Source organism: Tachypleus tridentatus, chromosome 13 (assembly GCF_004210375.1).
Source record: "Tachypleus tridentatus isolate NWPU-2018 chromosome 13, ASM421037v1, whole genome shotgun sequence".
Lineage (NCBI taxonomy): Eukaryota > Metazoa > Arthropoda > Merostomata > Xiphosura > Limulidae > Tachypleus > Tachypleus tridentatus.
Genome location: NC_134837.1, coordinates 233,409,042 through 233,436,411, shown reverse-complemented (window position 1 = coordinate 233,436,411; position 27,370 = coordinate 233,409,042). Strand labels below are relative to the sequence as shown.

Below are 27,370 nucleotides of genomic sequence, written 5' to 3'. Positions count from 1 at the left end.
TTGAATATATAAAATCATGAATTAACAGAGCATTACTAGTCAATGTTTGTGTGTTTTTGAATTTTGCGCAAAGCTATACGAGGTCTATCTGCGCTAGTCGTCCTAATTTAACAATGAAGACAGCTAGTCATCACCACCCACAGCCAACTTTTGGGCTACTCTTTTACCAACGAACAGTGGGATTGACCGTCACATTATAACGCAACTACGGTTGAGAGGGTAAGCATGTTTGGTGCGACGGGGATTCGAACTCTCGACCCTCAGATTACGAGTCGAACGTCTTAACCCACCTGGCCAAATAGCCAATGTGGACGATTCCGAACGAGTATATTCAACTACAGTTGGTTTGGAGTTTAATGGTCACCATGCAGAATTCTTAAGTTGCAATAAACAATATATTGTTTAAAAATGATTGAACAGTAAACCTTATAATGAAAACCAATGATCTATAGAAAAAGGTTTTAAAAAATGATAATTAATTTGGACAACGTTACTATTTTCAATGGCACTGCCCAACACACAAGTATATTCTTTATTTAAAAACTATGCAGAAAACACTACCACTACTTAACATCAAACCAAGAGACTGGCTTCTGTTAATGATGTGTCACAGCGCTTACAGATTTAGTAGTCATCGACGAATAACAAGTACTGGTTAGTAACAAAGAAAATTTAAATTGAAAACTATGTTAAGGTAACTTCCTGTTTAAACTTTCCAACTAACCTTCCAGTATACCGTTACACGCTAAACCTGAAAAACATACTAGTCTACAGTTTTCCCAAAGCTTGTGCCGAGAAGACAGAAGTATTTTATTGATAAAAAGTTTGAAATCAAAGCGTAAAGTGGGTAGGGACACAGCTAGAGAAGCAGGTTACGCTGCTTTGTCAGCCAAATCATTCCTCCAGGTACCAATATTGTCAGGGAACCAACAAAACTGTTAGCCATACGTTAAAAAAAATTATTGCTTATCTTCAACGTGATATGACATGATTGAGAATTCATGTAATCCTGAAATGGACATGAAATATTGGAAAATTATTTAACCATCATAAATCCTGAACAAACCAAATGTCTCACTTGATTTGGAGGCACCAATAAAATAAAAAATATAGATGAATAGTTTAAACAGTGATTATAATAATGAATTTACAACTTTCAATCAATTTGACTTCTTTTAGATACTGAGTTGTTCAGTACACAAAAAAAAGTGCATAAAATGGCAAATCTAACTAACTTTACATTACTTACATACTTAGACTGAAACATAGAATAGCACACCATAAAACTGCAAGATGTTTGTTTGTTTTTTGAATTTCGCACAAAGCTACTCGAGGGCTATCTGTGCTAGCCGTCCCTAATTTAGCAGTGTAAGACTAAAGGGAAGGCAGCTAGTCATCACCACCCACCACCAACTCTTGGGCTACTCTTTTTTACCAAAGAATAGTGGAATTGACTGTGATATTATAACGCCCCCACGGCTGAAAGGGCGAGCATGTTTGGCGCAACGGGGATGCGAACCCGCGACCTTCAGATTACGAGTCCCACGCCTTAACACGCTTGGCCATGCTGGGCCTAAAACTGGGCCAAGAAGCACGGTATTCTGAAACTCTAAAACACAGTGCAATGGGTTTTGCAAATGGCGAATATAGAGTACAATATCAACTGTACTGTATCCAGAATCATCAAACCTCATTAAACTACCTGAAACTTTTCTTCAGAAAAGTCTACTAGTTAACACAGAAAATCTATTGCCCAAGTTGACCGTATTATGGAACAGGTTAACACGCCAAGGTCGAAATATGTCTTGTAACACCTTATGACAGGAATGGCATGAAGAGATCCATTCCTAACTATCCATAAGAACAGTGAAGAGAAGATTGATCAAAAATATTATTTTGTAAGAAGGGTTATCTGCAAACCGATATTAACTAGAATTCACCGCCATCACTGTGTTATTTGGGCAAGACAGTATAACAACTTAAAGCTGGTGACATCTCATTTTTTCAGATGAATCCTGTTTCCAGCCTGTTAAATCTGATTGTAGTATTCATGTTTGTCGTTCACCTAGAGAAAAGATGAAGTAAGACTGTATTTCCTACCGGACAGATAATTATCATGGTGGAAAAACTGCGCTTCATATCATCCGGGAAAGCGTCAATTGCGTCCCTTACTAATTTCACATGGGAGGAAAGGTTTGTCGATAACTTTATGCTTGTTTGTTTGTTTGTTTTAATTTCGCGTAAAGCTACACGAGGGCTATCTGCGCTAGCCGTCCCTAATTTAGCAGTGTAAGACAGTGTAAGGGAAGGCAGCTAGTCATCACCACCCACCGCCAACTGTTGGGCTACTCTTTTACCAACGAATAGTGGGATTGACCGTCACATTATAATGCCCCCACGGCTTAAAGGGAGAGCATCATTGGTGCGACAGGGATTCGAACCTGCAACCTTCGGATTACGAATCGAGTGCCTTAACCACCTGGCCATGCTGGGCTAACTTCATGTTCTAGGATGATAATGCTACTGACCATAATGCCTCTAATATGCAGAATTATTTCAACCAAGAAAATTTAGTTAAAAAGTGATTAAATAGCACAATACTAGATATAATTTAAGTAAACTGTCAGATTCCGTTGGCTTAGCGAGAATTTACTAAGCTTATAATGCTAAAAATCAAAGTTCAATAGTCGCGGTTGACAGAGCAGAAATAGTCTATTGTGTAGCTTTGTGCGTTACAACTAACTGAAAAAAACTAATCGGGCATCTATCTTCATGTGCCTTTGGGCTACGATATAAAATGCATGAATGTGAACCAAAGGGATCCTCTAGTGGGGCAGCGGTAAGTTTAGGGACTTACAATGTTAAAATCAAGGATTTCTTTCCCGAGTTGGACACGACAGATAGTTCAATGTGGCTTTGCTAAAAGAAAAGCAGTTGAAACAATGGGTCCAATATCTTTATAAACCTCATTATTAATAAAATATTGTTTTTGAGTTTAAATAGATAACGCTGTAATTTTAAATACTTACCCATAGAGGTATCCAAGCTCAATTTTTTAATATCTTTGTCATTCAACATACTGTGTACACCATGATGTAATCCAGCTTATTTAGTATCATAGTCCCATTGTTTAATTATGCTTAGTAATTATATAAATTAACATTGTTTCTATTATTCCTTAAGTGAATGAGATATTTTTGTTTTTCATTAAATATATGACATCATTTTTACTATTACTATAATTTTGCTCTTGATATGAAGAAGGTGCTATCACCGAATCCCGTATTTTAGTTGGTTCAAATGTTTAATCTTCTCTGAATCAAATCCCATAAAGTGTTAGTTGTTTTAAACTTAATTGAAAGCTATGTAAATAATCTTTTCATGCAATATTTTTAAGAGAAAAAGTAAACTGCGAACACTTTAAGATAAATTTTTGTCAACTACTAATTAGAAAAATGTAGTATAATGACATCAGGATTGAAATCCTGTTAGATGATTTACTATGCAATTATATAAATCCATACTGAGTTGAAAAAATTCTTGTTACATTCAATATTCTACCTCAGATAACTGAACTCCAAATTGTTAAATTGTTCTTTAAATCTTCCAACCGTTACGCAAGATGTTTTTGTTGAGAGGAAGGGGGGGAGTATTTAGTATGTTTGATTTTATCTTCGCTGTTTTTGGCGTCGGGCTTTAGGTCTTTGTTCACCTAAGTGGGTAAGGTGTATATCTAACCTCCTCCTTCTCTTGGATTGTTATGTTAACTGTAGCTTGTAGTCTTTTTATTTTGTTTTCTGTTTATCCTTCCCTTTTAATGAATTTTCTCCTATAGCTGGTGCAGATTAAGTCTGGAAAGGTGTGATTGCTTATTTTTACTTGATCGTAGATGTTTTGTTGATTAATTGTGAAGTAATTTGACTCAAAAATGTACATGATATGTAGGATGACCGGTATAAAATCTTGTTTAGCTATTTCTTTTAAAAGTGTGAAACTGTCTGTACTGTTGCATGAAATATAATGACAACCAAAAAATTAACACCTTAGTTGAAGAATCCTTAATAACAGTTCTCATAACAAACAAGTAACATTTAAATTTAGTACAACCGTATTTGTATATAGTTTATTTTAGTCTAAGACTTTCTGGGCCGTCAAAGAAACAAATGGCCTCAAAATTATCATTATGAAGTGAAGCCCATCACACCCCAAATTCACATAAATAAACATCTCTCTCATTGTAGCCCCCAGGAGTGAGTAAGTTATATAACCTTTCGAAAATTGTGGGAGTATTACACGTAAAGACCACTTAGAGTGCTGAGAACAGTTTGGCTCTGCTCTAGTCAGCCAGCATGATTTGCCAGTATCCAGAAGTAAAGTCTAAAGTGTTGCATACAAACATTTTTTTTGTCCATAATAATGGGAAGACACTGACATGCGTCACAACACACACATGCCAGAAATGAAAAAAAAACTGTGATGTGACCACCTTCTTTCCGAAAATTACTATTAGCAATGATCATGCAGTTTCCGTAAAGCTACACAAAGGCTATCTGCGCTAGCCGTCCGTAATTTAGCAGTGTAAGACTAGAGGGAAGGTAACTTCTCACCACCACCCACCGCCAACGAATAGTGAGATTGACCACACATTATAACGCCCCAACAAGTGAAAGGGCGAGCATGTTTGGTGACACGGAGATTCGAACTCGAGACCTTCGGATTGCGAGTCGAGAAAACTACTTGATCTCATTCTGTATCTCAGTGCAACTTACTAGTGCTCCAGGAAAGTTTGTGCAATGATTGTTTTTGGTTAATCAAATGAGCAACTATGTGATGGCAAGTAATTTTTTGTTCGACCCAATCAGTTATCTGGTCCCACATATTTAACTACACGCCACTGAATATCTGTTTTTGTATCGAATCAGTACTATCTTTGTGCTCCTCGATCAGTGGCCTCAGATATGTTGGAAGTTGAATACCTTGATAGTTTGGTCTGAATTTCGTGTAGAGCTTCACGGGGGCTATCTGTAAGACTGGATGGAAGGTAGCTACTCATCACCACCCACGTCCAACTCTTAGGCTACTCTTTTACCAACGAATAGTTGGATTGACCGACACCTTATAACGCCTCCACGGCTGAAAGGGCGAGCATGTTTGGTGACACGGAGATTCGAACCCGCTATCCTCGGATTAAGAGTCGAGTACCTTAACCACTTGGCCATGCTGGGCTGAACACCCATGTTAGACAAATGACAGATCTCCATCTATTATTATATTAATTCAATGTTAGTCGCCAAAAATATTCCACCATTTAATATTAATTATTCCTATTATTGAATCCAGTGACTGCTCAGGTCCTCTTCCTTTGCTCTCGGGACGCAAAACTATTAATTAGTTCCGCAGCCAGTTACTGAAATCTCCTTAAACTCACAGAGCTCTGCTTAATTTATCCTAGACAAGTTCCACGGAGGTCCACTGACCTCTTTCTACTAAAAATACTGTTGTCATAATCAATAGTATTTTCCACACAGTGTTCCCTTTTCTATGTGAAAATAACCAGTTCAGTACAGCGTAACTCTTGAAGTTTTCATTCAAATTTGGATAACATTAGCCCTATGCCAAGGTCACCATTTTAAAAATCCTTCTGTACATGTTTACTGAATTACATTAAAAATTTAATTAAACAATATTAATATCAATGTATTTTAATGAAATTACTATTATAAAGCACATTATAGCATAAAGTTTTATATTATTTAAGTTTTATTCCTTTATTTTAAAAGAAAACATATGAAACAGTAATTAAAACTGCAGGTATTGCTGGCACGTATCGCTTGCCTTTACGAGCTATTACATACTCAGTATGTTAGAAAAACACACAAGTTCATGAACTCTTGATAGAAATGCAATAAAAACCTTACAACTCTAGCTCTTTCAAAAGGTAGACATTTCTTTTTCAGAACCAGAGTAGAGAGCGTGGAAGTAGATTCGGTTTAAAATTATCTGACCTCAGGCCAAAGCTCAGGATCAGATATAACCGGGGGCGCTCAGAAGTATTGTTTCTCTTCGCCCCGCCCGTGGTGGTGATTGTTTGGGTTACATATATTTAGAGCCTGTGAAACAAAAGCAAAAAATATGTATACATACACGTGTGTGTGTGTGTATAATAATAATATAAATGATAATAATAATAAAAAGAATAATATTCTTCTTCGGGGGCAAACTCAGAGCTATCATATACGATACTGTGAGAATAGAATAAAGAGTGTGCTGACGTACAAGGTCAAATTAAAGTTCCAACTGCCTTTTATTAGTGTCTGAAGATTTTCCAAGAATTTTTCAATGGGGGTTTTACATTCTAATATTTCTAAGCTTAAGGTCAGCCACGCCTACTTCCAAAGTCAAAACTGTGTCGCTGGGTGGCAGTTTCTCTTGATGACGAGAAACCTACTTGAAATAAAAATGTATCTCAGAACGGCCGGTATGGATATTAATACTTTTGTTGATAAGCGGAAAACAGCGTTTCGACTTTCCTGGGTCATATTCAGGTTAATAGAAGTATTAATACCCATACAATCTGTTCTGAGATACATAGGTGACAGTTTGAAGTTAAATGACATGCTTACAACCAATAAAAAGAGGAAAGTTTGTACTCTTTAGTTACAGCCTGCAGTAACTTATACCAACACACTGACTTGTAGGATGAAATAGAAAAGACGTTTAGTTCATTATTCTCTTGAGGTGTTTCTCACCTTATATGCATTTTTGCTGAACAGATTGCATTTAGATTTTGCGTTTATATTGTAATTAATTATGTATTATTTGTGTTTATAAATTCATATTTGAAACTTTTATGATTTTATACTTTTTACTCAATGTAGTTTAACTTGTGGAAATATCTAATGGCGTCATTCGCGTGCGCAAGCGTTCAAATAGTTTTTAGACGACCTTTGCCCAGATTATAATAACTATTATAATCACGGGATCATGTTGGCTGGAACAGATTGGTATACTTGCATCAAGAATAAAAGACAAAGAATTGAAAGGAAAATCAAAAATAAACTACAAATGAAAATATAAAGACGTGAAATTGTACATATGAGAAAAAGATTACAATACAATCTTTTAACATTTAAAAGGTATACACATATATCTATTTCTTAAATTTAATCATTCCAGCTGTGGGTTAATGATAGTATCTAGAGTTAATGGTATAATAGAGAAAATGGAAAATAGAATATAAACATCTACTTTAAAAAGATATTTGATATTAAAGTTTGAAGGCCCTAGAAATTACGCAAATGAAATATAAAAACTACAAGATGATAAATAGTATTTTTATACTCGAAATAAAAATCACAATTCGTCTGAATGATTCTGACACTGAGTGCATATAACAACATCAAATAACGACTGTTTTATTATAAATAGTAGAAAAAATCAGAATTAAATGTCTTCTTTTTCTAAAACTACATATTCTTAGGATCGTGCAAGAAAATTTAAAACTATCTCATCAACTTGTTTTATTTTTACAAAGAACTTTCACGAGAGTTGCACGCCTACTTACGATGTAAATCAGTCGTAGTCATACAGTTAAAACCTTGATAAACTCCTATTATCCCATCTCTCTTTACAGGAAATATTCCTCACATTTGTCAATGCTGTCGTCTTTTGGCAGTTTTCCTAATACCATACCTGCTGATTGTGTGATGAATTAGTTCATGAAAGTGTGGCACTGCTCTTTGACCACTCAATATGTTCTTAAGGCTGTAGCAGTCTGTATTTCTATATATTGCACCTTCATTGTGTGTTATCTTTATCTGCCACCAGGAGAGATTTATGGTCAGTCGGTTTATTTGTTTGACGTTAAGCACAAAGCTATACAATGGGATATCTATGGTCTACCCGCCACGGGTATTGAAATCCGGTTTCTGATAATTCTGCAAACATACTGCTGTGCCACCGGAAGGGAGGTCAATCACATCTTAATGCTTTTATTAAACAGTTACAAACTCCATTATTCTGCGTGTAGTCCATGTAAAGAAAAATGTCCGTCTGCAGAAAACTAAAATAATTCATTTTAACCCTTTTACTACCAACCGCCATTTTAAACTTTTCTACAAGCCGTCTTTTATACTAAAGAAAAAAATTATTGAAATCCGCTAATATATATATATTATAATAAAATTAATATTTTTAAGTACATTATAATTTGAATTTTCATTTAATATAGTTTGAATTTCTCAGTATTTTAACTTAGCTCGTATAACAGGAAGGAAAAGTGAAAGTTTTTACTTACGGCTACGAAACTATAGAATTCACAATTCAGGAATTAAAGTGTTCTCACTTAGTGCAATTAAGAAGGTTTAAGATCAAGTTTTGATAATATTGAGATTCTTGTAAAATGCGGTAAATTTAAACTACATGTTAACTAGGCACGTGCTCTGCTGAGTCCAAACCGATCTTTCCCTGTCTGCAAGTAAGATAAAAGTTTTAGAAGTTTCATTCCATATGTGTTAAACTTGCTTTCTCTGTTTATGAGAATTGACAGGCATGCGAGATCCGAGTCTCAAGTTTGGTAACGCCAGGTGGCAGCAGACAACTTGCTGGTGGCCGATACTACAAGCGTCAGTTGAGAAGAGAGTGAATTGTTTGTGACCTAGTTTGTACTAACTAATTTTTTTAAAGTTGTTCATTTTTAAGAAAACTCCTCTCCAATATGGATAGATGGCTGAAGAAACATATATCACACAAGAAAACCTCAAGTGATGCACAAATGCAGCCTAGTTCCAGCAAAACTGAAATCACTGAAAGTAATAGACATACTTATAAACATTTAAACGATATGCAGACTGGTAACAAAGAAAAGAAAACAAAGACCTCTTGAACTCGACAGTATTGTGATGAATATTTGAAGTATGGTTTTATAAGTGGTGATAGCAATAATGACTTGCCATTATGTGTTTTTTGTTGTTCAACAAAATGAAATCAAATGAAAGCATGAAACCATCGAAACCAGAATACTTGAGTACGCCAATAGATTGTTTCACAAATAAGAAAAATGAAAGTTTTTTTCTAAACATACTATTGGTGAAATGTTAATACTTCCTACAGTAAATATAATTACATCTCGTGTTTATAAAAAAAAAAAAAAATCAGTTGAATTTATTGTCCGTATCTAATAATACAGAAGGTAGAATTGTGGATATGGTGAAAAATATTGAAGAAACTCTTATACGTCAAGCTCACTGTAGTCAGATTTTCATTACAAGAGGAAAAAAGCACAGACAAAGCAGATAATGCCAATTTAATGTACAATGTAAGATATGTTTATAATAACACGATTCATGAAGATTTATTGTTTTATAAATCACTTCCAACAAGAATAACGACTAACGAAATTTTTAATTTAACTAATAATTTTATAATTCAGAACACTATTCAATGAAAAAAAATTGTTGGATTGAGTAACAATGGTGCTTTCTCAAAGGCAGGTTCACATAAAGGATTTTCCAGAGGATCTGACCAGTGGCACCAGACTGTGAATGGATGGATTGTAGCAATTACATAGAGGCATTAGTGTGAAAAAAAATCCTTTACTTTAGAATTCAACTGTGCAAGAACATCAGTGATGTCGAGAAACCCACTTGTTGAGAAATTTATATGCAAAAACGGCTCGTTTGGGTTGAGAAAATATTTTACATAGAAGAGCGAACAACGTTTCGACCTTCTTCGGTCATCGTCAGGTTCACAAAGAAAGAGGTAAAACTAAACTAAACTGACGTGGCAGGGGTTCAGTTTAGAGAGAGAGAAATCAGAAGAGTTCTCTCTCCAACCGGGGTGTTCAGGAACGTTGTGGTTCCTCTTCGTCCTCTTTCGTGGATTGTTATTAAGATTAAGTGGTGGTTTTTTTTGTCTTTTTTTTATTTAATAAATTAATTATTGTTATTATTCTTGACTTTTTGGGTGGAGGATGTCTCTCTAAATCTTGTCTTGTGTGGAGGCAAAGGCAGCAGCGGAAAGAAAGGCCGGGACCTGTTCCGAAAGGAAGAAGTTGAGCAGATGTGAACATGAATACAATTCAAATCCGGATCAAATCAAACGGCACGATTCAGGGTCTGGCAAAAGAGTTGCCTGGGCTGGGATCTAGAAATCCAATGCCTAAAGATTTTGATGTGGGGGGAAACGGGAGTGCCCCGAGAAAACCCACTTTCACAAGACAGGCGCCGAAAGTTTTGCCTGTCGTGTGCCCTGTATCTGAAAAACAAACAAACAGGAATTCATGTTAATGACATTGATTTTATTTATTTAGATTCTTTGTTGAGTGGATTGTGATTCTTGAAATATGTTGTAAGGTGATATGTATTTTGTTGGTGCACTTGATAATTTGTGTAGTGATGCCGTTAGTTTGTTTCTATTTTCTGCTTTTAGATAATATTTGAGAGAAAGTTCTGTTATTCTATCTCTTATAGTTGGTAAATTGCTAATTTGGTGTAGATAATTTGTTGGCGTAAATGATGGTAGGCTGAATGCAGATTTTAATATTCTGTTTTGTTGCACTTGGATTTTTTTGGAGTGTGTTGTTTGACATATTGTATGTTACTTGACATCCGTACTCTATTAGTGGACGGATGTAAGCCTTGTATATTTGTATAATGGTGTTCGGTGCGCATTTCGATTGTTTACCAGTTATAGTCTTTAGATATGAAATCCTTTTTCTGATTGATGAGTGTATATTGTTTACATGTTTTTTCCATGTTAGTTTTGTGTCGAAAGTGACGCCAAGGAATGTGATGTTTTTGCTCATGTTAATGGTTGTGTTTCCAAGTGATAGTTTTATTTTTTCTAGATTGTTCCTTTGCTTCTTTAGTTTTCTATAGAAGGTGATTGCTTGTGTTTTTGTTGGATTTAACACGACTCTCCACTTGTTGCTCCATGTTGAGACGTTGTTTAGTGATTCTTGTACGCGAGACATGGCCATTACTGGGTTTCTGGAGGTGCTCCAGATTGCGATGTCGTCTGCGTATTGTGAATTGTGTGTGTATGTTAGATTTGGAAAAGGTATGTCACTGACGAAAATTATGTATAGAAGTGGAGAGAGGACTGATCCTTGGGACACTCCTGCCGTTATATTAAATGATTTGGATATAGTTTTATTGACTTTTACTTGTGCTGTTCTATTGGTTAAGAAATTTGAAATCCATTTGACTATCGTGGGATTTATTTGCAGGTGATTTTGTTTGTATATGATGGCGTTGTGCCATACGCTGTCAACTGCTTTTTTGACATCTAGGAATACCCCGATGGTTACTTGATTGTTGTTGTAAGCTTTGTAGATTGATTCGGTGAGTCGTGTGAGGTGATCTGTTGTTTGTCTATTTTTCCTGGAGGCATTTTGAGATTCTGGAAGGATGTTCGATTCGCAAAAATGGAGGAGACGGTTGGAGATAATTCTCTCCATCAGTTTGCCAAGGCAGCTTAACAGACTGATTGGGCGGAAATTATCTGGATTTGTTCTATTAGTTTGTTTCTTGGGGATCGTTGTTATGATGGCTTTTTTCCACGTGTCAGGATAGTACCCAGTCGCTAGTGAAATGTTCATGATGTTTGTGAGGTGTTGTAGTAGGAGAGTGGAGCTTTTTTTCAGAATAATATTTGGTATTTGGTCATGTCCGGGGGAAGTGTTCTTCAAGTTTTTGATATTAATTTTTAGTTCGGTTATGGTTATTTTTCTATTGATTGATTCTAGTGTTTCGCCAGGGAATCGTGGTAAGAATGAAGCTTGGTTTGTAATTAGGAAATTGTTTACATGGTGTTGGTGTTGTGTGTCGAAATCTACTGAGTTTAAATCGCTAAAAGAGGATTTGTAATAGTCAGCTAATAAGTCAGCTTCTCTTCGTCCGTTCTTGCGATTTTATTGTTGTGTGTGATATGTTGTAGCATGTGATTTGTGTTTTTGTCTGAAGCAATACTCTTGAATTTTTTCCAGAATTCTTTTGGATTGTTCTTGGTTTTTTCTAAGTTTTTACAGAAGTTATGCCAATTGTTTTCTCTGACTTTTTTAATTTCTTGTTTAATTTTTGTATTTGTTCTATTGATTTCTGTTTTAATGTGTGGATCGCGTGTGACGTAGTGTGTTCGTCTTAATTGTCTGCGTTTGATTATTAGTGCGTGAATTTCTGGTGTTAGAGTCCATTGAATAAGTGATTGTTTTCTTTTTGATTTAGGAATTGTGTTTTTTATGGCTTTCTTTATGGCTTCTGTAATTTGATCGACATAGTTTCTATTTCTGTTTTGTTATTTACATGTTCAATTGGATGGGGTAGGTATGAGTCCAGAGAGGCATTAAAAGTGAGCCAGTCTGTTTTAGTGTAGGTGTATGCGGAAGGAGTCACGTACGCCACAGCAGGGTGGCGCGGGTGAATCATACATGACATGGGGAAGTGGTCACTGGTGATTTCATCATGCACTTTAAAGCTAGATATTCTGTTTACCATGTCCTTCGGTGCGATGATGAAATCGAGTACATCGTATAATAAAATAAATAAAATTATATATTCAAACATCTAATACCGCCCTCTACATTTCGACACACAGTTACACAACCCCTTTCAAACATGTGGTCAGCTTCCGGTCAGTTACCTCTTTTTTTGTGAACCTGACGATGACCGAAGAAGGTCGAAACGTTGTTCGCTCTTCTATGTAAAATATTTTCTCAACCCAAACGAGCCGTTTTTGCATATAAATTTGTGTAAGAACATGTTAAATTCATTAACTATATAAAATCTAGTTCGTTGGATTTCCAGAACCTTTACTGCTTTGTGCAAAGAATTAGGAAGTGAACACAGGCATTTCAATTTGAAGGTCGGTGGTTTTCAAAAGGAAATGTCTTAAAAAGACTCACTGAAATGAAGAATGAAATTATCTTGGCTTTGGAGCAACAATCCCCATTAGCAAAGGGTGACATATTTGACTTTAGAGACAGGTTTCATAATATGTGTTGGTTAATTAAGGTGACCTATTTATGTGACATTTTTTGGCTTTTGAAATGCATTAAGTCTAAAGTTTAAAGTCCAGGAAAAGATCTTTTAAAAAATTAACTTGTGGGTACATCTAATTGAGAAGAGAAATTATGTCCTTCTCTACTTTAACAGAATTATAAAACCAAAATGAAAAACGTAACATTCCACATTTCTTCATCAATCAAAGAGCAACTTTTTGGGCTAAAATCATGCTTGAAGGAATATTTTCCTCCAATTGACAGCAGTAAAATGTGGAACTCTTTTACTGTTGACACAGAAAATGAGAAGGATTACAACTCAGGCAATCACAAATTGATCCTATTATTGAATTATCCTCTGACACTGCAGTGAAAGACCGTTTTAGTCAAGTCTCGTTAATTAATAATTGGCTGAGCTATCATGCTCATTATCCAAATTTTCCAGAAAATTCAAAGATTTCTTATGCCCTTTGTCACAATTTATGAATGTGAATTAGGCTTCTCAACTTCAGTTTTCTTATAAATAAATACAGAAACAGGTAAGATGTCGAGCCAGATTTGAGGATCAAACTAACTTCTTTTCCTCCTGACTTGAAGTTGCTGTGTGATGAAAAACAGTATCATCCTTCTCATTAGGTAATTTATTTCTTAAAAAAGAGCATTAATAAATATATAGTTAATGTAAAGATTAAATAACAAAGTATAATTTCTTTTTTACGGTAGTACTATAAAAAAAACCTGTGTAGTATATACTCGATGATGTATTGATAGAACTATTACATCCAGCTTGATGTTAAGACTTAGGTATTTGAGGAGGCCGGGACTCGTGAAATATTACAAAAATAAATCAGTCTCTAGTTGGAAATATTTGGGAAATGCTGCTGTGGAGCATATGCTTTTAGATCACAATCTTTCTCTTGACAATACCGATTTATTCACCGATTTTTATGCAACTCTTCAGTCTTTCACTGGTACTATCTGTCCATTACCTTCACTTTTTTATCTTTTTTAGGGGATTGCTAATTTTCCAATTGTTTTGAGGGAGACATGGCTACAATCACTGTCACTTAACTCATGTGCCATGGTGAAAGTTGGAGCAAGCCGAGTTTCTCAAAATGTCCTGCTGTCATTATTCTTCCATCTATTAAAAATGCACGAAGGCAGTAACTGATTGCATTATTCAAGCAGCCACTTAATCTCCAAAGCCTCGAAGTATTCTCATGGTATCTTCATTCATGGTAGACTTTTGCCTGCCATTGGTCACAGAAGGATCAGAAATAGGGCTGGGAGGTGTTTCACAGTTATCACACTTTTTCCAAATGTGTTGTTCTTTGTGCCTGGTTGTTAAGATATCAAAGCCAGGAAGAATACTGGATTAGGTTTACTGCCAATACTCTTCTATCACCTGTTCTAACGTTGGGTGGAACGAATTTGGTAGATCGGTGGGATGTATGCTTCCCATCCTCTTTCAATCTTGCTCTCCATTGGCCAGGAAATTGTTGATTTTCAAGACACTGTTGACACCCTTTGGAAGTGTTTGAAACACCTTTCCAACACTTCTGTCTCTTCTCCCGCCTCATTGGACATCAAATCGTGGGTGGAGCAATCGCAACTTTCTTATCTGGCAGATTATCTTTACGACTAAGATTGTTTTAATACATTTTTTCCACCAGTGAGATTTATATATCCTAATCTGGAACTCTATCTGAATGTTAATGTACTTCTTGTGGTAGCCAAGACGAAGTTCCTTGGAGTTATGCTTAACTATACGTTTTCTTTCTTTCCTCACATTAAGCAGTTTTGTGTGGAGTGTACAGGGGCACTGAACACCCTTCATGTCCTCTCTTGCACCTGTTGTAGTGCATAAAGTTGTTTCATGCTCCAGACTTAGCATATCCTCATATATCAAAGTTGGGCTTTGGTTCCATAATGTATGGTTCAGCTAGAGACTTTACCTTGAAGATGTTGGACCCTGTGCACCAATTGGAGCTTCAACTCTGCAAGAAGACTTTCCACACTTCACCAGTCCAGAGTCTGTACACCACGCCCCATAAATCTCCTCTTCACCACAGATCTTTTTTGGATAATGTTACCAGGCTTTAATTTTTACTATGACATTCCACCTGGAATTGTTTTTTCCTTCCTCATTGGTATTTGCTCTCTAAAAATCCGCAGTCTGCTAATTCACATTTAGCCTTCATATCTATACACAGCTGATCAGTTTGTCTGTCACTTAAAGACATTGCTTAATCTGACCTATGGCCATTCTTTGAGTCATCTGAAAAAGATAGATACTTCTCACTGGATTCATTATCTTCACTTTTCCAAATGTCTTTTTTAACCATTCTTTTGTACCCGTTTTTATAGATGGTTCGAAATCAGGTGACTCAGAGGGCTATACCAAGGTTTGTTGCTCATAGATACTTTCTATTGTTTCTATGTTCATTGCTGAGTTGAATGCCATTTTGCTTGCCTTGGATCACATAGAAGTTAAGCAGTACAATAACTGTACTATACTGCTAAAAAAATTAAAGGAACAAAGCATATTTCAGTATATTTTTGTTATAACTAAATTTATGTATGAAAAACATATCCGTTCATCTACAAGTGTATTTTAAGCTTGCGAGTGAAGTTTGAAGCAACGAAAACGAAACTCACCTCACTCAAGGAGAATACAACTCAAGGCACCCTATATAAGGCTGTTACGTGAAGCTATGCATTCCTCATTAATCTTTGAAACAAACATCATCATGGATCTTTTGCGGTTCGTTTTGTTAGTGTGTATCTTCATCTTGTGTATCCAAGCAGTCAGGCGCGATCTGACAGAGAACGAGGTGGCCAGAGTGGTCCGGATGCTGGAGGATGGCCAGACCCAAAGGAGGGTGGCACAGCACGTCGGTGTGTCTCCAAGCGTCATCAATCAATCAATCAACTTTGGCGACGCTACCAGGAGACGAACTCTTATGGCAGGAGACCAGGTCAAGGCCGTCATCGCTGCACAACAATCAGAGAGAACCGCTACATCGTGACTACCACTCTGCGGGACAGGTTAGCTACGGTTCCGTCTGCGAAATGACCTTCAGCATTCCACTGGAACCCATTTGTCAACCTAAACAGTTCGCATCCGTTTGCACGAAGGACGCCTTAGGGCCAGACGGTCTGCAAGAGGCGTTAGTCTGACAGCGCGCATTGTGCAGCCAGATTGGAATTTGCTCGTCAGCACATGGACTGGGAACTTCGTCAATGAGCCACCGTGCTGTTGACAGACGAGAGTAAGTTTACTGTGTCTCGTGATGATAGACGTGCGAGAATGTGGGGACGCCGAGGAGAGCGATTTTCCGCCTGTAACATTGTGCAAGTCGACGCTTATGGAGGAGGTTCTGTAATGATCTGGGCAGGCATACACCTGGGTGGCCGCACGGACTTACTCATACTCAACATGGGTGCTCTGAACGCACGACGATATAGAGACGAAAATCTGGAACCCATTGTGAGGCCTTTTGATTAGTGCTGTTGGCGATGGGTTCATTTTCATGCAGGTTAACGCGCGAGCCCACGTTGCTAGACTGTGTATGGACTTCCTTGACTAGGTAGAAATAGAAACTTTTGAGCGGCCCACCAGATCTCCATATTTTAATCCGATTGAAAATTGTTGGGATATGGAGTCGAGGCATGTCAGTGAACGCCAGCACTCTCCTTAGAATGTTCAGGAACTCCGACAAGCCCTAGTAGACGAGTGGGCTGCCACACCAATGATAACATCAATAGACTGATTCGAAGTGTGCAAATCGGTGTCAGGAGTGTGTCACATACAGCCCGTAAAGGTCACACGAGATATTGAATGTTTCAAACATTCCTTGAATAAACGAATGTAACCTGTTTAAAGTATTGTTTCATATGGGTTATCAGTTTTGGTAATATTGGTCATTTTTAAGAATTTTATTTCGCCATGTTTCACCGTTCATCACACATTAAAAAATGGATACAGATGGAGCTGAAACGAGGCAAACTACCTAAAAATATAAAAATATTATCACATTTAGAAGACTGAGAAATTATACAAGATAACGTACTTGTTCCTTTTTTTGTAGCAGTTTATTTAAACCGACTCTCTTAGCTCTCAACCTGCTCTCTCGGACATTCAGAAATGACTAGTTCAGTATTCTCTGTCATGTGTTTTTATCCAATTTTCTGGACACCTGCTACTACCGCTGGGCATATTATGAGAGTGCCGGTGTGATCTAGATATGTGTGTGTGTTTGTGTTAATGTAAATGCATGAGTGTTTTTATCCAATTTTCTGGACACCTGCTACTACCGCTGGGCATATTGTGAGAGTGCCGGTGTGATCTAGATATGTGTGTGTTTGTGTTAATGTAAATGCATGAGTTATTGAGTTAATGTATATATGGATTCTTTCTGTCACTTTGCTGTCAAAATGTTAGAACATAATTTTTCTTATTCAAGAAACATCTAGTATTCCTCGTTAATTTGTAGACGAGTCTAGCAAATCTTCTCATTGTCTCCAATAAAGACATTACATGGTATTGGCACACAATGCCTGTGCCCCAGTTATATTAGATAGTGCTCTAAATTTCCAGTTGGTATCTTGAAAAATCTAAATGTAAGACCATGATGATATCCTACAGAAACGTCGAACATTCATGCGCTTATAGGTCCCAGCCATGAATATTTCGATAAACATCTAGTGTCGCATCTTGTCTCCAAAAGTAAAATATATTGAGGTTTAGATTTTTTTTTACCTCAGTCTTTAGTCATGATCATAATTGGCACAGTAGAAAAATATGGACACAGTCCAGTCTGATACTCAGAAAAGAGACCCGAAAAATATGGAGGCAAAAACTTCAATGAAATTAATATTTTGTTATAATTTATCTTCTAGTATTTTGTATTTACAAAAATATAAATTTTCACATTACAAAACAACGATAAAATTAGAAATCTATATTCATCACAATTATCTTAATGTAATTTATTGCATAGAAATTAGGATGTTTTCCATTTCTCTCTGATTTAGTACTCTACTAATACTTTCGGCCCAGCATGGCCAAGCGTGTTAAGGCGTGCGACTCGTAATCTGAGGGTCGCGGGTTCGCATCCCCGTCGCGCCAAACATACTCGCCCTTTCAGCCGTGGGGGCGTCATAATGTGACGGTCAATCCCACTATTCGTTGGTAAAAAGAGTAGCCCAAGAGTTGGCGGTGGGTGGTGATGACTATCTGCCTTCCCTCTTGTCTTACACTGCTAAATTAGGAACGGCTAGCACAGATAGCCCTCGAGTAGCTTTGTGCGAAATTCAAAAACAAAATAAACAAACAAACTAATACTTCCCATTCTGGGCACGGCATGGCCAGGTGGTTAAGGCACTCGACTCATAATCCGAGGATCGCGGATTCGAGACCCCGTCACACCAAACATATTCGCCCTTTCAGCCGTGGGGGCGTTATATGTGACGACCAATCCCACTATTCTTTAGTAAAAGAATAGCCTAAGAGTGGGTGGTGCCTTCTCTCTATTCTTACATTGATAAATTACGGACGGCTAGCGCATATATCCCTCGTGTAGCTTTGCGCGAAATTCAAAACAAGCCAAACTTCCCATTCTAGTACATTTATTTTTTAAAACTCAAAGTGTGGCTTGTAAATAAAAGAAATGTTTAAAGTCTGTTACTTGAGCTCAGTTCTTACGAGCGCTTAACAGTTCGTAAACAGTGAAAAATAAAATGAATTATGAAGAGTTCCTCAGAAAGACAGAAAATTGTTTTATTTTATGCAGAAAACTTTCAATGTTTCCTGGCTAAAGAAGTTGTTGAAGATATCACTGTACACGTGTAGTTCTTTATACATTATTGCAAAATTTCATTTTAATGACTTGTACTTATGAGGTAGGCCCAACCATCAATGCTTCATCACTTTTTATGTACTTCTGTTACTAATTTTTAAAACTTATAAAATAAAAAGACAGATATAGCAGTCACGATTAATGTAAGTAAAGGTTACTTCTCGGCTTTGATTTTTAATGGCTGAGCTACTTTTATCCTTTTTCGCTGTTTATGAATTTCACGCAAATTTACACGAGGGCTATCTGCGCTAGCCGTCCCTAATTTAGTAGTGATAAGACCAGAGGGAAGGCACCTAGTCACCATAACTAACCGCCAACTATTTTACCAACGAATAGTGGGATTGAGCGTCACATTATAACGTCCCCACGGCTGAAAGGGCAAGCATGTTTGATGCGACGGGTATTCGAACCCGCGATCTTCAGATTACGAGTCGAACGCCTTAACGCCATGCTGGGCTTGTTTATACTATATCATGTGTAATATGAATTAAAAGGAAAATCCATAGCAGTTTTATAACGGTTTAAAATTATTCGACCCCAAACACAGATGTGAGGTCAAATACCACTACGTTTGTTGAAAATGATGTTTTCTCTTCAGCCCACTCAAGATTTACGTTTCTTGGATGATTTAATAGTAATATAAATTAGCTATAGCTAATGAAAATATATATACAGTGTTGAAAAGATGACATCATTTTTACGTCACACTTTTTGCCACTGTGAATGTGAGCATGAAGAGTAAGACGTACAACATTACTGTCAATAAGGAACATAATCTTTAAGACTGAACTGATAAACATCAAGATCATTGTCTAGTTTGGTTTGGTTTGGTTTGAATTTCGCGCAAAGCTACACGAGGGCTATCTACACTAGCCTTCCCTAATTTAGCAGTGTAAGAATAAAGAGAAGGCAGCTAGTCATCACCACCCACAGCCAACTCTTAGGCTACTCTTTTACCAACAAACCGTACATTATAACACCCCCACGGCTGAAAGGGCGAGCATGTTTGGTGTGACGAGGATTCGAACCCGCGACTCTTGGATTACGAGTCGAGTGCCTTAACCACCTGGCTATGCTAGGCCTCATTGTCCAGAACAGGTTTTGCATAAAGTTGTTTTGCTTGTGCTATTTGACTGCGAATTTGAGGTTCCATGGTTAATTCCCTTCACTGATGAAAATAAAAATCGCACTCTGCACTTTGGGGCTATGGATACATAAAAAAAGTTACGGTTAAATACCACTATTTTCTCTGAAAAAAGTAGGTTGTGTTGACTAGTCGTCTTCCGTCTTTTCTACCACTGCCAGCAAGACCTGTCATAATTTTTCCTCCATTGACTCGCTGGATCTTGTTGAAATGATTTACAAGTCATTATATCACAGGTGCTACCCCCTTTCTTTTTTTTGATAACAAACTTTCTTCATTGTAAAAGTGAATTTTTTAAACAACTCGTTTCTAATATCTTTTAAACACTTCTGAGTAAAAAAAAATGTATATTTTTTAATGTTAATTATTAATTTTTTCTTTGCTCATTAATAATTTACTTCATCTAATAAAAAATTAACGTACATGTAACTAACTTATTTTATGAAGTGATAACATTAATTGATTGCATTCTGTCCTGCTTTCTTTTGTCACTTAAAATTTAATTATTACTTCTACATTCTTAAAAAATAAAACTCATGGTAAAAAGTAACCTATTGTCACAACGTTTTAACAGTAAAAGAAGTGATTGGCATGGAAACAATCAAAGGCTCATGCTTACCAAGAAAGAGCAGTACTAGAAACTGGTGATCTCCTTAATGAAAAAAGAATACAAAAAGTCTTTACATCTGTGATTTATGACTGCCTCAATAGGTTTTGGGCATGTAATGGTGCTTGTAAATGTCTTTTGTATTTCCCTTCAAAATTTCAAAGTTCATATTAAATTGTTTTAGAAAATTCATGATGACGAGAAACAAGAAACCCACTTAGTGTACAAATGCATCTCAGGATGGCTGATATAAGTATTATCACTTTTTATCAAAATAAAGCTTTATTTTGGTAAAAGTGTTAATACTCATACCAGCCACCCTCAGTTACATGTTTTGGAAAATGTCACCTACAACAGAGCATCTAGGAATAGGCCCATTGGCAATATACAAATCTCTATTAGAGCATCATTCTTCAAAGACATATCAATACTTAATACCTGTATTGCACACTATTTTTTTGTCATTTGAAGATTGAAAATAAATGTTAATGCATACATTTATTTATATTATTTTTGGTACAGTAATAAAATGTTTTGATTTATTTAAAAGTGGATTCCAATGTTGGGTACATTCTTAATATTAACCTGTCAAGCAGATGGAGTTTGAAATAATTTTTGATAATAACAGCACAAAGATGTCACATGTAATACTAAATAACAGTACAGAACCTATGGATACATAGAAAGGATCAATCTTACTATGTTGTGTAAATATATATATATATTGTAACATAATAATGTTCTGTATATTGTTAGACCTTCAATAACAACAGTGACAGAAACAGTCAAAGGTCATCTAGTTTGATTATCATGCATACGTTCCAATCTCTCAGTTCTTCCACCATTTATGTCAAGATTTTTGGTGAAGTTCGTTGCCTTTTACAAAGTAATTTACCTATTAAAGATATGGTATATATGCTAAACTAGTCAGTATGTATTGAAAAGTGTCCAAAAGTCATGTTTACCCTAGACCCAATTGGTAGTGCAAGGTGAGATGTTTACATGAAATACACTGTGAATATATTCACAATGAGATTCCTGTTAAGTCAAAGCAATCAGAAAGAAGTTGTGCAAAAGTGTTACAAATCCAACATTATATAGGCAATAAAACTGCAAGCATAAGGAACGGTATAAACAAGATAGGTTTTTTCTTTTCATTGTAACCATTTTCAATGTCTCAGATTGCTTAATAATTAGAAAATTAATATGATTTGTTAAATTTCAACCAACAAGTCATAAGAAATAGTTTCTTCAACTATTATTTCTACTAAGAGCAAAGTAATTCCTAGATGTCATGAGAGGATGAAAATCATCATATAACACAAATCAGTCAGAATCATGCAGAAGAAAATTATTCTTGCTTTGGGAAAACCTTTCATCTACACCAAACCATTCTGAAAGTTTTATTACATTTTTTGAAGATAGAAAACAAACCCTTAACTTGGATTTATATAATAAGAAATTGTCTAAAGTTCACACCAAGACATGGAAATGTCTGTACAATCATTTCACAATTTTATACCTAATAATAATTATAAGCTATAATTACAAATTACAGAAATTTATATCCTGCATTAATTGCTATTGGGGATTTAAAAGTTCCTGTTTTGAATTTGTTATTGTTTGACCAAAATCAACAAATTTTTCTTACAGCAAACTTTAGGGTTACATGTTCTTTTTTCAATATTGAAACTTAAGTTAGAGCTACTGAAAAAACAAAAATCAAAGCCTTGATTCAAAAAATGCAAATTCTTGTAAAATTGAAATTATAATAATTGCCAAACAAAAACAACAAAACTGAAAGGTATGATGGACATATCCATTTCATTATCCACTCACAACTTAACAGCTAAATAGACATAAAACAGGCTTTCATGCACTATATTGTATTTCACAACTGTTTGTTTACTAGTATCTTTTATAAAGGTATACAAAGTATACATTAAACAAGAAGACAGCATTTATCTACTTTATGTGGCTACAGAAATTAGAAAAAACTGGTAATATTTAAAGGGAACATCAATTATATTTCATTGCATGACAGTAAAAAAGTAGTTTTTGACTTTCTGAAATAAAAGTATTAAAATCTTTATAAAATGGTTGAAGATTATACAGATAAAGGTTTAAATTTTTATTAAAGAAACAAGCTGTATAAGTTTTATTCATCATTTGGTAAATATTTTTAAAATAATTTTAATTGTAACCAAGATATTAATTTATATTTACATTTGGATAGAATATTTTCATAATGTGAACAGGATCTTACTTATTTACTGAGTTAAAGTTTATAACAATAGTTCTGATGTTGGTATTTTTCAATCAGAATGGCACTTTAAGCAAACATAAACAGCCAATCAGAAAGCCCTTAAGTTTCAGGTACAACCATCTACTTTTGAACTACTGACCAGAGATAAGGCAGGCAGTCATAAAACACCCACTGCCACAAGTGCTTTGAATCAAGTATTGAAATTGATTCTCACTCTTATAAACCCAGCTGAACATGTTCAATGACACTATGGTACAAATATTGGATATTCAAAATTCAGCCAAGTATGCTAACCACAAGACCATGTCCAGTTCTCATTCTTAAGAAAGCACTATTTTAGTAGTCATTCTTAAATATTTATTAATATTTGATAAATAGTTCAGAAACACATCTGTAGAATGTAAATGAACACTTTCAAGTGCAGTAACTTGAATAATACAGTGAAGTAACTAGTAATTTCAAATCATTCTTTATTTCTGAAATAATAAGGAAACAAGCTAAATAATTTAACAAAAACTTTAGTGCTGGATAAGATGCTTTCCAATGTAAAATACAAACATTTTTGCATATCTAGGAAGGCTACTTGTTCAGTAATTACGAGCATAACATACTAAGCAGTAATTTTTGTCTGAAAAGTGTAGACAAATAAAACTCCTTTTCTTTAGGTTTTTCAACAATGCCAAAATTTTTGTGTACAGGAAGTAGTAAGAATATACATTGCTATATTCAGGCAATTAAAATAAAATATGGAAAGCAAACTATTCAAACCCAGACTATTATTCAAGTATGATAATTTGAAAATCTCTATGTGCAAAAAGAAGGGGGAATCATAAGTGTTGTCAATATTTCTTAAATGTTTGAAAGATACAGTTTGTATACAAGTCAGCATTTCATCTCCACTGAAGCAGCATCTTTCCCGAAGATTATCTATTCCTTATGATGACTACAGTAGAAATTCTGCCTCACTAATAACTATTTTACTGGCTTTTAAACTGTATATCATTGGATTTTCTATAATTCCATATAATGTCATCAGTATGTGAAGGTACTTATGGATGGAGGTAAAAGGTAGAGGGTAAATTATCTATATTAAGTATGTAATAGTTTCAACTACTGTACCTTTCTGACCACCATCAATGCATCTTTACATCACTGTTGACTTCAAATGGGCACTACAAGTAGATCTGCACCTAATACCACATAATTAAAATGAAGTTTATAATAAAATTATTCAAATCTTCAAAGAAGCAGTATCTTAATAACAAAACAAATGATATTTGAGAAGTAAATAACTTTAAAGAAGTAGATAACAGTCAACCTTAAAATATTATTATTGCCACTACATCATGGATACAAAAAAACAAAAACAATTATATTCATGTTTCTTTATATCTACTAAAGTTTCATCAAAAAATATTAAGATGGTTGTGCTAAGTACAACAGTATTAACAATATACTAGTTTAGAGAAGGCTAATAAATCACAAAAAAAGAAAAGGAAATGTTAAGATAAACTCTGTGTGGAATAAAACATAAAGTGAGTTTAATGGTTCAGGGCACTTTACCTGAGCTTCGTTTCAGCAGATTTTTAGTTAAAATGTAATATGTTTTAAAAATAACAACAGTCAATACTTTTAACATTATATCTAATGGTCTTTAAAGTTACTTACTACAAGACTTTAACAACACATGAACACACCTCATCCAGGTTTGACTGTTAAGAAGTAAGTATATCATGTGTATAAACTTATATTTAAATCTCACCCAACACTGACAAAAATAGCAAGTACATAAGCCAAACAAATTCATGTTCTACTACACCTCTTTCAGTTCATTAAGAAAAAAATGAAACAACGAAAATCACTGGCAACTACTACAAAAACATAAGCAACTTGGTTGAGCAGATGAAAGCAGACTACTTAAGTTGGACTTTTCAGGATGTAATAATGAAAAATATTAAAATGCACAAGTATTTAACCACAAAATTAAGTCAATACCACAGACAAATTTTCTATTAAAACTAATAACATGTAGAATGTATTTTTGTTTTTCTGAATGTATCACTCCCACAACTGTCTTATTTTTCTTTTTTTATGAAAACAAAGATACATATATCTGGTACTCTAATGTTTCTCTCTACATACTTCATAAATTAATACAGTATACAAAGTAAAATCAAAACCACATTTGGGTATTAGTAAATCATGGTCTCTGACCAAACGAACCCATAAAAACTGTTACAAAAATGTCCATATAATCATTTATATATGGCAAAAGAAAAAACAGTTCAATTAGAAGACTGGTATTGTAGGATAACGAACTAGCTGTTTATTAAAATAATTGACTCAATGTAAATATTTATCTCTTCAAAACACATACACATACAAATGTTATAATAAGTCCATTACACTTAAAGTTCACTATATACAGAAGAATTTTTCTCATACACCTTCAGTCCATTAAAGAAGAATTGAACTAGCTTGTACGGCACTGAACAGCACTATCCCTACTGCCTTCACTTTCATCATTGTCTACTATGGGGATAGGGTAACCCATATTTATCAACATTACAGACAGTGGATCAGCATTCATTCTCTTTTGATTTGCAACTGCTGCATCATCAGAATCAATAACTACCCTGTCTTCCTTGCTGCCATCCTACAACAAAAATATTAATTTGTATTTTTCACCCTTGTGGTAGAAACTCATACTACTATGCTCCTCACTCTCAAGCTACAACAAAATATTAAGTAATACGTAGCTGCATTATCTAACTAACATATTTTCTTCAGAATCAAAGAACTGCTGTCTTCTTTACTGTCAAGATACATTAAAAATATTATTTACCAAGTAGTATATGACTTTATTATCTATTAAATACATTTTTAGAACTTACTATTTTTTTTCCTAACAACTTCCACCAAAATTATTACTTACCGAATTAATATATGTAATACTATTATCCAGTACAATGACTGCAGTTATTTATATTTCTTTAGAATCTATTATTACTGTGAAAATTATTCAGCAAGTAACATCTACAAGGTCATTATTAAAAAAAAAAAACTTAAAAAATTACACTTTACAATTTCATTGTTCTATATGAAAAAAACATTAGCACACATATCTCGAGGATCATGGGCATATTGCTGACAGAAGTCTAAACCAGTGGTAAGTGATGAACCAAATGACAAACAGTATTTCGCACTTCTTTCTTTCCAAAATTCACAATTTCAGTGATGGCAGAAAAAGAATTACACCTTCAGTTGCCTTGATAAATATTAAGATCTTTAAGTCATCTACATTAATATACTTTTACCCTTCTTTAGTTTTTTGTAAAACAAGCATCAGATAATATGTTTAATATTTTTAATGTTTTTTCTAGCTTTGTGTGGCAAAAGTAAAGTTTGTTCTATGTTAAACATACCTTTACACATTTTATTAACCTTCTATGTGACAATGATTAGAATTTCATGCTACCTGTGTAGTTACATAATACCAGCACTTTTATAAACCTATATATAACAAGGAATACAACCTCATATTAATCAATGCTAACATATCTTTATGAAGTTTGCTAATATGAGAGCATTTTATTAGATAAGAAAGGTAATTTAGTTTTATGTTATTTTATCATTTTAATCATTTCATTTAACCCTACAATGCTAATTTTGCTACAGTTAGTGTAAGTATACAAAGAAATAAATGATAAAATATGCTTTACTTAAATAAACCTTTTGACTTTCATTTAGGAGGTTCTAGAGGCTGTGTAAATTGATACAAAAACTATAGAATAAAATGTTTTATTCTCAGCACAAAAAAATCACTTTTCACTTAGACTGACAAAGTGAAAGCTTTGAAAATTCAGAAAGAGCCCTTCAGTGTAAGTACTTTATTTGATGAGTACAACAGACTTGTAACATTTACTAAAAGCTTGCCAGATTTTGTGAAAATAGACTTGGTAAATTGACAGTTATAGTAAATTTAGTTTCATGATGACATAGTGATTACAAGGTTATTCAAATGACCAAGACTGAATCAAGAAAGTTAACAGAATATTATCACGGAAAGTACAAAAGAAAGCAAGTGTGTTGTATAATTCACTAGTATTTTGTACGTGAATCCCCTTCCTTAGCATAGACCATGACCCATTGTTTTCATAGAGTTTGTCAATATACAAGTGTGGAATATTCTTCCAAACGTTCTTTATTACTCTAAACTTCCTCAAACGTTGTGTCATGAACTGGTGCAAGTTAGACTATTGTTTGAGCATTCTGCTGGTCTCTTTACCATCATTTCACTACATTTTCTGCATGTTTGGGATCAGTAATTGATTTGAAGGTGAATTCCTGTAATTTTAACGGTATAGCAGAATGACTAAGAATCTACCTGCAAGACAGGTTCATTGTGCTATCACTTTTATATAGATTATAAAAACTGTACAGTTCCATAACTGGACTATGATTCACTGAAGATACCATGTGCCTCTCTGTTATC

The 27,370-nt window shown here is 34.8% G+C and overlaps 2 protein-coding genes across 5 annotated transcripts in view; both read right to left on the bottom strand.

Moving 5' to 3' along the window:
* The window catches only part of LOC143239343 (serine/threonine-protein kinase SIK3-like), a 104,900-nt gene extending 97,185 nt beyond the window's left edge, over positions 1-7,715 (bottom strand). Inside the window, exon 1 of the mRNA XM_076480331.1 lies at positions 7,565-7,715. The gene's annotated coding sequence lies outside the window, so the exon portion shown is untranslated. The remainder of the gene's footprint in view (positions 1-7,564) is intronic.
* A 15,609-nt stretch (positions 7,716-23,324) lies between these two features.
* The window catches only part of LOC143239341 (WD and tetratricopeptide repeats protein 1-like), a 78,783-nt gene continuing 74,737 nt past the window's right edge, over positions 23,325-27,370 (bottom strand). For all 4 annotated transcript variants that reach the window (XR_013021130.1, XR_013021131.1, XM_076480328.1 and 1 more), the window contains exon 16: positions 23,325-25,531. Coding sequence is in view for 2 of the 4 variants with exons in the window: in XM_076480328.1 (XP_076336443.1) it covers positions 25,349-25,531 (183 nt within the window). In the remaining 2 variants the exon portion in view is untranslated. The remainder of the gene's footprint in view (positions 25,532-27,370) is intronic.